Here is a 13174-nt window from a genome sequence, read left to right as displayed (position 1 = left end):
GAGGCTGAGGCAGGAGACTCGCTTGAGCCCAGGAGTTGGAGGTTGCTGTGAGCGTGATGCCATGGCACTCTACCCAGGGGGATAGCTTGAGGCTCCATCTCAAAAAAAAATAAATAAATAAAATAATCAATACCCAGAAAGATAAGTTTTACCAAAATGACTCCATCAAATCTGAACTGGCACCACTGATATCAGAGAAAGGAAACCACTTCTCCACAACAGCTGGACTCCAGGGTATAGTATGATGGATCTCCTGCTGGGCCCACTCTGGAACAGTAGGAGCTATAGGAACAAAGGAACCAAGGCAAGAGAGGAAAGAGTCATTATAACAAAAATGAAGACTACTAACTGCATCCTTCCAAAGGACAGAGTGGTACCTTTAATAACATTCATTCATCTGTATCACCAACTCTCATAGGCCTATCTTGTCATGAAAAATGTGCAAACACAGTTTAAAGTCTTTTGTTCTTATCACTGGCAACAAATCCATGCTTTTTCTTTTTTTGACTCAGAAAGCTATTTTACTTGCATGTTTGCTCATCTCTGGCTGAATACTTCTCCACTGACCTTTCAACAACTGCCAAGAAGGCATGACCTATAGGGTTAGAACTGGAAACTGGGAGGTATTTTAGCACCCTAATCCCTGCAGTCTTCTCTGCCTAAGTCCAAATTCGTTGAGCCCAAGGGCAGGAATCCTGAAGGGTTTGCTCTCTGAAGTGTCCTGTTCATGACCAACTCACTGACCCACTCATCTTATTTCTGAAATGTTCCACTAAATAGGTTTAAATATATGTTGTTTTTCTATTCTTAAAAATGTACCACTTTGAAGTAGCTTTAGTACAAGAATAAATAATATAGTAATATGTGCATAACAGCAACATAAAACTGCAGAGTGTAGGGGAACATCTGGGTAGGTTCTCTTAGAATAAACTTAATGGAGATGGGGGTTGGGAAACAATAACAGAAACTTCATTAAACCCAGTAATTATAAAAGGCCCACACAAGACCCCAAATAAAATGCTATACATTCAGGAAGTCTCAGTGAAAAAATTCATTAGTAGTTGGGCAGCACCTGTGGCTCAGTGGGTAGGGTGCTGGCCCCATATACCAGTGGTGGTGGGTTTGAACCCAGCCCTAGCCAAACTGCAACAAAAAATAGCTGGGCGCTGTGGCGGGCGCCTGTAGTCCCAGCTACTCAGGAGGCTGAGGCAAGAGAATTGCCTAAGCCTGGGAGTGGAGGTTGCTGTAAGCTGTGATGCCACAGTACTGTACCAAGGGCGATAAAGTGAGACTCTGTCTCAAAAAAAAAAAAAAATCATTAGTAGGTACTCAATAAATCTGCTAAATAAGTGAATAAAAGAAATATCAAGGCTTGGCGCCTGTGGCTCAAGTGACTAAGGTGCCAGCCACATATACCTGAGCTGGTGGGTTCAAATCCAGCCTAGGCCCGCCAAACAATGATGGCTGCAACCAAAAAACAGCCAGGTATTGTGGCAGGCACCTGTAGTCCCAGCTACTTGGGAGGTGGAGGCAGGAGAATCACTTGAGCCCAGGGGTTGGAGGCTGCTGTGAGCTGTGATGCCTCTGCACTCTACCCAGGGTAACACAGCTTGAGGCTCTGTCTCAAAAAAACAAAAAACAAAAGAAATATCAAGTTGATTATATATATTTAAATCTACCTAGCATAAACAAGATTTATATCATATAGTAACAATGCAACGAATTGTAAGGTAGATAGAATAACTACAGTTTTACATGCAATCATTATTAATGTATTAAAAATTAAGTTTCACCTTATGACTTTGATTTCAATTGGTCTTATGGAGCCTTCAGCCTCCTCAGGATTTCTATAAATAATGATAATTTAAACTGCCTGAAGTATTGTAGCTTGCTTTTATTTGCCTTATATTGGGGTTCTACTGAATGCATGGTAGGAGAAAGTTCTGATGCTGGAAAAGACTGTAAACCACCCTAGACTGTATGAGTAACACTCTAATTGCTTCTCAGTGTTTTGGCTAAAAGTAAGTGTAGTGACTGGTTCAGAAGCTTACCAGAAGTAGCAAGATCTTCAAGAGAATTATCAATCTGATTCAAGACACAATCCATAACACCTGAGAAAAGGGAAGCTGTATCCTGAGGGTCCTGGGCCACAGATGTTTGGCAAAAATGTCTTTGAAAGTGAGTCTCCTCTGTGCGGAACATGGTGAGAACCGTGGCATTGGCAGAGAGTGGGGAGATAACTCCAGTGATAGGAGGCCAGCCTTCACCATGGTCTACATCAGCAACCTATTAAAGAAGTTCTAATTAGTTGAGAACACTTTTGTCAATATGCTTGCCTAAAGAAGAATGTAGCTTAGTAAAAGAATAACAGTTTTCCCAATGATTATTAATGTAAAGAGAAAATTGTAGAAAAGATAGGGTTATGGTTACCAGAGGTAGAAAGATAATTTACTATCACATAGTCCCAATCTTTCAATTTACAAATAAGAAAAACTTCACATTACCAGGAATATTTGAACTTATTATGTGCTCTCTGAATCCTTACAACCAGTCTGAGGTAAAAATGATTATTATCCCAATTTTAAAGAGAAAGGATTGTTGAGGAGGAAGAAGTACTTATTCAAGGTTACCCAGTTAGTAAGGGAAGAGGCCCAAAAATATGTGACTTTAAAACCCATGTACTTAACCATGAGGCAATATATCACTAAGAGACTTATCCAGAATATACAGTGGGCAGCAAAGACCTAATCCAGATCACTGTCTCTCCAGCCCCATGTGCTTTTCCAGAGTACATAACACTTAGAACAGCATCAGTTTAATAACTACCCTGTTTTTCTCTAGAATGTTTTATAATGTGATCCAGAATAGAGATTATTAAGGCAAAAGACAAGGTAAGGTAAGGAATTTGCTAGTAGTTTAAAAATAATTATCATCTTTAAATCAAATCTAGGTAGGTATATGTTTCTTTTCATAAAACATTTTTAAGTTTGTGTAACTACTACTACTATCTAATGTTTTAGAATAGTAGCTTTTTCTTAACATAAAAACTTAAAAAATAGCAAGAAATCACCTCAGTACCATAATACAATTGTTGCATCTGGCTGACTGCCTTCTTCCCTATGTGAATGTAATTTAGCTTAATTGGATTCTGGGTACATAGAATTTTATAAATGATTTCTTTATTAAAGAGCACTGTTGTCATTATGTTACAATGTTGATATTATTATTAGCAAAAATGTCAGTTTTTCTGAGACTATATTATTAGGGCATTCCATAAACACACTTATTTCACTTTCCTAGTGTGTTTAATTAGACAAGTGTAACATCATGTAGAGGATACTTACCAGATGTAACTCTTCAGCAGTCAGCCTGCTTATCAGCTGCTGAAATAACAGCTTTTGAGTTGATGTGTTCTTCTCTGAACTTTGTAGCATCCAGCTGTCAGTCCCAAAAGTGCTGCTCATTGGGAGAGACCACTGGGACACTGAGCCTTTTAGAAAAATTCTGACTGGTTTCTGAAAATGTCTCTGATGCATAGCCAAGGGCTCTAGGGTGACTATCCATGTTTCTCTAATCTTTTTGCCTGTTAGAAATTAAAGAATATTAAAATTCTAACACAATAAATAGTTACTAAAAAAAGATTTAATAGTAAGAGGGAAAAAAATCAGATTGCTAGGTGAGGTACTTGTCACTTACTTCACACTTCAACCCTTATATTATTGCCAACAACCTATCACAGCAAGTTCATTTAGTAGAGGAAAAGCTATAAAGGAAGGGAATTACCAGGGCCAGATGTGATGTCAGAACTTGTTGATAATTATGACTTAGAAATAAGTACTCAAGCAATACCTACTACTTATAAGAAAGACACTGCTCTTTAAACCCATAAAATATAGTGCATCATCATATCTATAAGGAGGTTAAATTCTAAAGACTATGTGGGATGAAATTACTGAAATAAAACTACTCTTGAAAATTCCTTCAGCTGCACATAGTGTACAACATAGTTTATATCTCTATGAAATAATATTTCTGTGTGAATACATAATGTGTTAAAAAATGAGATTCAGGGCTCGGCGCCTATAGCTCAACCAGCTAAGGCGCCAGCCACGTACACCTAAGGTGGCGGGTTCGAATCCCCAGCCCGGACCCGCCAAACAACAATGACGGCTGCAACCAAAAAATAGCCGGGCGTTGTGGCAGGCGCCTGTGGTCCCAGCTACTTGGGAGGCGGAGGCAGGAGACTCGCTTGAGCCCAGGAGTTGGAGGTTGCTGTGAGCTGTAATGCCACGGTACTCTACCCAGGATGAGAGCTTGAGGCTCTGTCTCAAAAAAAAAAAAAAAAAAAATGAGATTCAGGCTCAGCGCCCGGAGCACAGTGATTACAGCGCCAGCCATATATACCGAGGCTGGTGGGTTCAAACCCAGCTGGGGCCAGCTAAACAACAATGACAACTGCAACAAAAAATAGCCAGGTGCTGTGACGGGAGCCTGTAGTCCCAGCTACTTGGGAGGCTAAGGCAAGAGAATCACTTAAGCCCAAGAGCTTGAGATTATTGTGAGCTATAACGCCACAACACTCTACCAAGGGCAACACAGTGAGACTCTGTCTCAAAAAAAAAAAAAAAAAAAAAAAGAGATTCAGCCTATGGAGAATCATACGGTGAAGAAAATTTACAAAGATTCCAACATGCTGGCTTTTCCTGGTAACAGGCATCATTTTTGGTTTCTGTAGACTAATTGGTTTTTTTTCTGAGTCAATCTTTGTGTCTTTATGGTCTTCAACTTCTACAAGGCAATTAAATATTATCACCCATGTGCGTGGGCACCTGAACAATGTCACTCTTCTTTGGGTACTGGTCTTTTTGTGCACGGGCTGGCAGTTGTACTATATTAGAGTTCAAACTTTCCTAAGCAGTCTCTGATTTTGCTTAGAGTTCTTTTAATTCTTTCTATTGTGGGATATGCCAAAGAAATTAAAAACATGGATCTGTCTTGAAGAAATTAATGTAATTGAGATTTAAAAAAAAAAGACCTAAAATATAATTTGCTTACTTTCAACAGGGAGAAATAATGTTCCTTCTATCCTTGGAAATGAGTCTTCATACCCAGGAGAATTACAGAGCAAGCGGTTTAAGGTAGCATCACATGGCAGAGTTGAAATCCACGGAGAGAGGTGAGGTTCACTTGACAGCTTTCTTTCACCCATGAGTAGTATTTCCCTAGCTTTAGTAAAATCCTGGGTGAATGATTCAGATGGCAAGACGGTACCTCCTCTAAGGTGGAGCAGTTCACAAACTGTCCAGTACCCAAGGTGATCTGGGGATTCCCACAACTAAAATAAAAATGACAAAGAACCTCAGGTTATTAAAAATTAGGCATTCATAAATAAAGCTAAAGGAATCAGGAGAAAGTAAAATTGATATCAACATTGAAGGATAAAATTATACAATTAACATATTTGTTAAACCAAATACAAATAATGGCCAGCGTCCAGTAATAGTACAATCACAGAATATAATTACTACATAATCTGTCTTCAAGAAAGCATTAATTTAGTGAAAATAGCACCTCATTTGTATTTTCTGTCAAGGAACAGAAGTGATGCAAATCATTGGGTATAAATCATAAAATATTAGAATCAGAAAGAACACCAAATCATTATACATTAATAAAAATAATTCTGATCTACACAACATAACACAGCAACAGCCAGGTATCATGGGAGTGAGGCAGAAGCTCCTCCCCCAGACAGTGACCATTGCTTTGACTTATCTACTCATAGGTCTGTGTAGGGAACAAACAGGTTTCCCTGTTCTACCTTCACTGTTTTAACTGAAGCCCTTATCATGTTTTCTCTACATTGCTCTAAGTATTTTTCCAAATCACATATCTGATTATTCGACATCTCTAAAACCTTTCAGAGACTTCCCACTTCTTCCAGGTAAAGTAACTCTTTAACACAGCCATAAAGTCCTACACAACTGATCCCAAATAACCTTTCGGAATACATAACTTCTATTTCCTTCTTGCTTTCTAGGCACACTTAACCATTTGCTATTTCCTGAGCATGCCACAATTTATAATGTGTCTATATTTTTGCTGATTTTATTTCCTATGCCTATCCTTCCTTCTTCACCAATTAAATGCTTATTATATACTTCCATATCTATCTCAAATCCTGCTTTCTTTGTAAAAGCCCTGCCTCACTCCTTCACACATCCTGACTCTTCAGTCAACTTTCTTTCAATGAACTTTTACTGAGTAACCTCTATACACCATGTCTAGGATCTTAAGAGTCAGGAATGGGGTGATTAAAACAATTGATAGGCATTTAAAAAGAACAGAATAGAAAATATCAGAGCACAGTAGAAAATATCACATGTAACAAAGATAAACAATGTTTATTGAGAAACTTGTTTCAGTTGTACATACTGACCTGTAATAGATTAATTAATGAATTAGTGTTTGCTGTTACCATCCCTGTTTTCCTGTGTTCACTGCTGTGTGGGAAAAAAGTAGGCCATAGATCTTGATTAGGATTTTCTTTTCTTTTTTTTTTTTGCAGTTTTTGGCCAGGGCTGGGTATGAACCTTGATTAGGATTTTCTGCCAAAGGCACACAAAAAATTTGTTGAAATTGCTTCAGCTAAGGGACCAGCTGAAAAAACAAAAACCCAAAACAAACAAAAAAACTCCCTGCTTATCAAATGAAGGCTAAGTTCAAACATTAATAAGAGTTGAAAAGGGCATTAACTTCTGATTAAAAAACACATCTTAATCTGTTTTCTATTGTTTAGAACAGAATACCTGAAATTGGGTAATTTATAAAGAAAAGGAATGTATTTTTTATAGTGATGGAGGCTAAGAAGCCCAAGGTCAGGGGGCCGTAACTGCTAAGGGCCTTCTTGCTGATAGGAACTCTATGAAGAGTCTTAAGGTGCTGCAGGGCATCACACAGAGAAGAGAGGGGGCTAAGCTCAGGTCTCTCTTCTTCATATAAAACCACCACTCCCACTCCCATGATAACACATTAATCCATTAACACATTAATCTATGAATGGATTGATCCATTCATTAGGGCAGAACTCTCATGCCCCAATCATCTCTTAAAAGCACTGCATCTCAATATTGCCATTTTGGAGATTAAATTTCCACGAGTCTTGGAGTGGACAAATATTCAAACCATAGTAATGCACATGATAAAAAATGATACAAATAGTACTATAGAATATGGTTACATTTTTTATTTGTATGCCTATTATAGGGCAACTGACAGACATGTACTATTGATAGTTTCAAATGTGGTGATTTGTAAATTTCCACTAGACTATTAAGCTCCAAGAGATCAGGGACCACATGTGTTTGGTTCCCTAATGGTGTATTCGCCCGGAGAACACCTGGCAAGTATGTAACAAATGTGTTGAATAAATCAAAGGCAAAAAGTTGAAAATGTGTCAGGGGTCTCCTATCCTTTATTCTATCCTATAATGTTTCTTTTTTTTGAGATAGTCTCACTTTGCAGCTCTTGGTAGAGTGCCCTAGTGTTACAGCTCATGGCAACCTCAAACTCTTGGGCTTAAGGGATTCGCTTGCCTCAGCCTCCCAAGTAGCTGGGACTACAGGCACTACCACCACACTCGACTATTTTCTGGTTGCAGTTGTCATTGTTTGGCAGGCCCAGGCTGGATTTGAACCCTCTATCTCTGATGTATGTGGCTGGAGCCCTGGCCGCTGAGCTACAGGCGCCAAGCCAATTCTATTCTATATTTTTGAAAATGTTTTGTGTGCTTGGAACCCTCCACCTCCAATCTGAGTCCTGATTCTATTTCTCCGAGTTCTACTTCCCAGACCATGAGCTCCCTAATACAGGACTTGGATTTTATCTTCCTTTCTTCTCACTCTTACATACTGAGAGCTCTCTGGAGAAAGAGGCTAAACTCCCTTTTGCTTTCACAATGTGGCTGGGCAGAGGCTTTTGAATAGGAAAAGACAGACCTTCAGCAGAAGAAAATACCAGAAAAGCTTAAGATTACCTGATGGGCATTTTTCTTAGGAGAAAATATATGGTAGATGAAAGAAGGAAAGTCTCAGAGAAGACCTAGCCCTACAGATCTGGAAGGGATCTTTAAAAAGATCAAGTCAACTGGGCAATGCCTGTGGCTCAGAGGAGTAGGGCACCAGCCACATATGCCAGAGGTATCGGGTTCAAACCCAGCCCCGGCCAAAAACTGCAAAAAAAAAAAAAAAAAAAAAAAAAAGATTAAGTCAACCAACTTATTTCAATGCTATTCCAAAAAGAAAGAGAGCAAAAGGAAACAAGGAGAAAATCTCTAAGCCCCATTCACTAAGACTTCTTTGTAGCTGGTATTCAAAATATTATCATTCCATAATAAAATCTTTGATGTGATAAATTATCTCAAATTGAGCACTTATATATGTATTGTGTACTGTGCCCAACACTTGATTTGCTGCCTAAACAGATTTTAATTTTTAGGACTATACTTTCCCCATCAAATGTTTATCATTCCCTTAAATAAATTTTGTCTTTTTCTTTTCTTCTTTAACAAACTTCTGCTGCCTTATTTTGCATTTGCCATGACCTGGGAGGGCTTTCTTTGTATGTGTAGGCATGTTGGAAATTTTAACATACACTATCATTATTTGGTTTAAGCACCTGCTTATTTTCCATTTGTAATCTTAAGAATGTGTTTCCATTTAGTGGAATCACATCTTTTGCCTGGTTAAACTACCTTCCAAAGGTTACCTATTAATTAGAACAAAATCTACACTTAGGACGTGGCCCTGTAGAGTCCTCTCATACTGCTCTCCTCCTTGTCTTTTTGTTTCTGAAATAAACAAAACTCGTTTTCAACTCAGATCCTTACACATGCTCTTTTCTTTGCCAGGAATGTTCTTTCCCAACTTTCACATTCATCAAGTCTCTACTCAAAAAGCCCTCCCCTGGCTACCACCCTTTACATAATACCCACTGTCTACCCCCTCACCCAGCTGTATTTTCTTCAGAGCATAATTTGAAATTTTACTTGCTTATCTGTTTAATATAAAATATAAGCTCCACTTTGGCTACCACATCCCCAGCAACTAAAACAGTGTATTAAGTAAGTACTCAATGTCAGTGGCTTCTCAATGAAAACTTGTTAAGTAAATAAGGCAACATGAAGAAAACTACAAAGGTAAAATTATAAACTTTTCATAGCACTTAACAGGAGCAGGGGGCCTCGCTGGCTTTACAAAAATTCAAATTAATTATTTAAGACTTGAAGTTTGTAAGAATTTATTCATTTAGTCAGGAAGTATTTATTGAACACCTACAATGTTCAACACACATCTGTGGAGGACATAATGTGTTAAGACCTGGGGTCTGCCTTTGAGGTATGTTTAGACTAAAAGGAAGGTGAGAGATGTGCACAATTGGAACATAATGGAGAAGGAGTATCCCAGAAAAGTGCACGGAAATCAGAGTAGTTGTCATTTGGGCAAAGCCTTATGAATGAGGTTTAGACTGGCTTACAAAGAGTGAATACTGGCATCCCAAGCAGCTGGAACAGCATGAGATAAGACAAACAAGGTGTAAAGAGCTGTGGATTAAGCTGGGTGCAGTGGCTCACAACTGAAATCCCAGTACTCTGAGAGCCTGAGGTGAGTTGATCACCTCAGCTCTGGAGTTTGAGACCCGCCTGAGCAAAAGCCATACCTTGTCTCTACTAAAAGTAGAAAAATTAGCTGGGCGTTATGGCAAGCACCTGTGGTCCCAGCTACTGCGGAGGTTGAGACAGAAGGATCCCTTGAACCCAGGAGTTTGACGTTGCTGTGAGATATGCCACGGAACTCCAGCCTGAGCACCAGAAAAACCCCCCAAAACAGTGTGACGCCACTGCACTCTACAGAGGGCGATAAAGAGAGACTCTGTCTCTAAACAACAACAACAAAAAAGACCTGTGACTTATGCAGACTAGGTTTACTATGCTAGAATACATGCTGTGTGGGGGAAAATAAAGTCTGGGTAGGCAGGTAGGGCCCAAATTGGGAAAGACTTAAAAGGCTTAGTAGGTAGTGAGGAACCATCACTTTGTTGTGAGAACTGTCTCTATGTATTGTTGGCCACAGCACTTTCCTTCTGAAGGGGCACATGGTCATTTTAGCTTCATTCCGGGTCTCTTGGCTGTTCTATGGACGCTGCGGAGTTCTGGTTAGCAAGGAGAGTACAGTGCACTACATCTGAGACTACTGTTACCTTACCTTAGACCATTCGGTGGTATCCACCCAGTACAAGGTGATTCTTCGGGCGACCATGACTTCCTGGACTCTCTTGGGCAACAACTTCTCCATCACCTGCTTAGGGGTTGGCGGCAGGCGATGGGCCTGGGCCTCGCACCCGGACACAAACTGCAGCAACTCCCTTTGCGAATGCGGGCAGGGGGCCAGGAGGAAGACGGCATTCACAAAGCCCCCAAGCACAGCCTCGGCCTCCTTGGCCTCGCTCTCCACGTCCAGCAGTCTTCTCCCGGTGCTCCGCAGGATTGGCTTCGTGGGCGACGTGATCTCGGGCCGGTCCCACTGGTAGTCCAGCAGCGTCTCCATCAGGGCACTGTGCGTGTGGGAGGCCCTGGGTGCCGGGCCAGGCAGGTGGGCGCGATCCTCCAGCCTGGCCTCCAGCTCTTCCTCGAAGTCCTCCCACGAGCGAGCCCCCACCTCACGGAAGTCAGACACACGGGAGGGCCGGCTCCGCGCCCCCTGCGAGTCAAAGAACTTGAAGGCCCAGTGGATGCCGGCCAGGCCGAATCGGCAGCTCAGGTAGGTGAGGAGACGCAGGGTGGCTCGCCGGACCCTGCTGTGGCCAGCGGCGCCGCCAGCGGTATCCAAAAGCAGCATTACTTTGTGACAGCACGTCATGTCGCCGGTGCAGCCGCCTGGAAGGCTCTAACCCAGACCCGCGCCTTCTCCCCCTACACCCTTCCTTAAGCCACCAGCGCCATTCACTGTTCCCTCAGGGCCCCTGGTCGAAAGGCTCCCGCGCTCTCCAAGCACTACTGCTATTGGAGGAGTTAGTTCCCAAGCTCAGTTTCTATTGGTCACTTGCCTTACGTAATTACGTGAGCAACTTCCATTTTTGGCGGTGATTGGAAGGGCTGTGGAGAAAACCTCGGCTTGATTGGTGGAAGCCGTGGCTGTGGGCGGGGAGCTGCATTGTGGGCGAAACTTAACACTCATTGGCCTGAGTCTTCGTTTTAAAATTTAAAGAGGTGGCGCTTCGGGGCGTGTCCAGAAGTTTCCCCACTAGGAATGAGGCTGGGTTTGGAGAATCGTACGCAGTCGTGTATGCTGTCTGGTGTTACCAGTTTTATTCCTTTATTATCCTCTTGCTGTCTGCAGGGTCTGTGGTGATAGTCTCTGTTTCATTCCTAATATTGGTCATTGTGTCCTCTGTTTTCCTTATCAGTCTTACTAGAGGTTTGTCAGTTTTTTTGTTTTTGAGACAGAATCTAACTTTGTCGCCCTTGGTAGAGTTCTCTGGCGTCACAGCTCACAGCAACCTCAAACTCTTGGGCTCAAGCGATCCTCTTGCCTCAACCTCCCGAGTGATTGGGACTACGGGCGCACACCCGGACACCTGGCTATTTTTAGAGATGCGGTCTGGCTCAGGCTGGTCTAGAACTCGTGAACTCAGGTGGTCCACCCATCGCGGCCTCCCAGAATGCTAGGATTATAGGCGTGAGCCACCAAACCCGGCCTAGATTTGTCAATTTTACTGATCTTTTCAAAGAACTGGCTCTCTCTCTTTTATTTTATTTTATTGTTTGACACAGTGTCTCACTCTGTTGTCCCAGGCTAGAGTGCAGTGGCGTCAGCTCAGCTTGCAGCAACTATGCCTGGCTAATTTTTTGTAGAGACGGAGGTCTTGCTATGTTGCTCAGGTTGATCTAGAGTTCCTGGTCTTTAGGAATCCTCCCTCCTTGGCCTCCCCCAACTGCTAGGAACACAGGCATGAGCCACTGTACCTGGCCTGCCTCATTTTCTAAACTATGAGTTGTGAAAGGGAAAGAACTGTGTTTTATTTGTCTTTGTATCTAGGGACTCAATAAGTTAATTTTTAGATTGAATTGTAGTATATTATCAAGCATTTATTTCCCAAAAAGGAAGTTAATAATTTGTGCGGATACAGACAATTGCCACTAGAGGGCGGCAACAACACTTTACAAAGGCCTCTGAAGCCTACCTCCCTCTCCAGAGTTAAAACTTTCCCCAGAACTGCTTGTCCTTAGGTTGTGTGAGAAAAGCAGAAACCTGAGGACTGATTGTGGTTGGGTTTCTCAGGAAGAAAAAGGACTTTGGCTGACTGACAAGCTATACCTGGAACATTTGAGTGTCCCATTCTTTTGGAGAAGGATGCTTCCCCTTTCCTTAATAAAGGGAAGAGAATTCACTTATTTCCAGCACCCAGTGCGACTGTCAGGATGCCGGGTGCTCCACAGTGATTGTGCAAGGCAGGCATTATTTCTTTCCTTTTATAGCTGAGGAAACTGAGACTCAGAGGACTCACAACTAGTCAGAGAGTGTGCTAAATTCTGACCCAGGTTATAGTCTCTTTCCACTAGTATATACTGCCTCCTCCAAGAGATGCAGGACAACTCCCTTCCCTGATGTAGTGGAGAAGGAACCTCCCTGGACAATGAGGGACCCAGCATTGTGGCAGTAGAGTCAGGCTAGGGGAAGCTTCACCCCCTCCCTGCCCCATGCCCAGCAAGCTTTTGAGCCCTGGTTTGTTTCCAATCTTTCTTTAATGAGTGATAATCCACTCTGCTTTTAAGAGTTGAATGACCCAGGATCACACATAATTTGCAGGGAGCAGTGCAAACTGAAAATGCAGGACCCCTTGTTTAAAAATTAAAAATTTCATGATGGACAACATCAAAGCAGGAAACCAAGCACACAGGGCCTTCTACATGTGGGGTTTGTGCATCTGTACATGTCCATGAAGCTATCCTAGTCTGGAGAAATAATAGAAATACTGAAATAATAACAGCTTCCATCTTTTGTGCACCTACCTTGTGCTGTACTCTGTCCATCACTTTAAATATTTTATTTCTTTTAACCTTTCTGGGACCTTTTTTTTTTTTTAACACTATGTGTTGTTATCCCTACAATGAAGA

The 13174-nt window shown here is 41.6% G+C and overlaps 1 protein-coding gene across 1 annotated transcript in view; it reads right to left on the bottom strand.

The window, feature by feature from the left end:
- The window catches only part of TICRR (TOPBP1 interacting checkpoint and replication regulator), a 49115-nt gene extending 38199 nt beyond the window's left edge, over positions 1–10916 (bottom strand). Inside the window, exons 1-5 of the mRNA XM_003788821.2 lie at positions 10263–10916; positions 5056–5335; positions 3345–3583; positions 2052–2286; positions 153–282 (exon numbers count right to left, since the gene is read on the bottom strand). Coding sequence (XP_003788869.1) covers positions 153–282; positions 2052–2286; positions 3345–3583; positions 5056–5335; positions 10263–10916 — 1538 coding nt within the window. The remainder of the gene's footprint in view (positions 1–152; positions 283–2051; positions 2287–3344; positions 3584–5055; positions 5336–10262) is intronic.
- Between the last annotated feature and the right edge of the window lie 2258 nt (positions 10917–13174).

This window comes from Otolemur garnettii, unplaced genomic scaffold (assembly GCF_000181295.1).
Source record: "Otolemur garnettii isolate 467f Iridium unplaced genomic scaffold, OtoGar3 scaffold00029, whole genome shotgun sequence".
NCBI lineage: Eukaryota > Metazoa > Chordata > Mammalia > Primates > Galagidae > Otolemur > Otolemur garnettii.
Note: the sequence above shows the minus strand (reverse complement) of the source record. Positions and strands in the feature narration are given on the sequence as shown.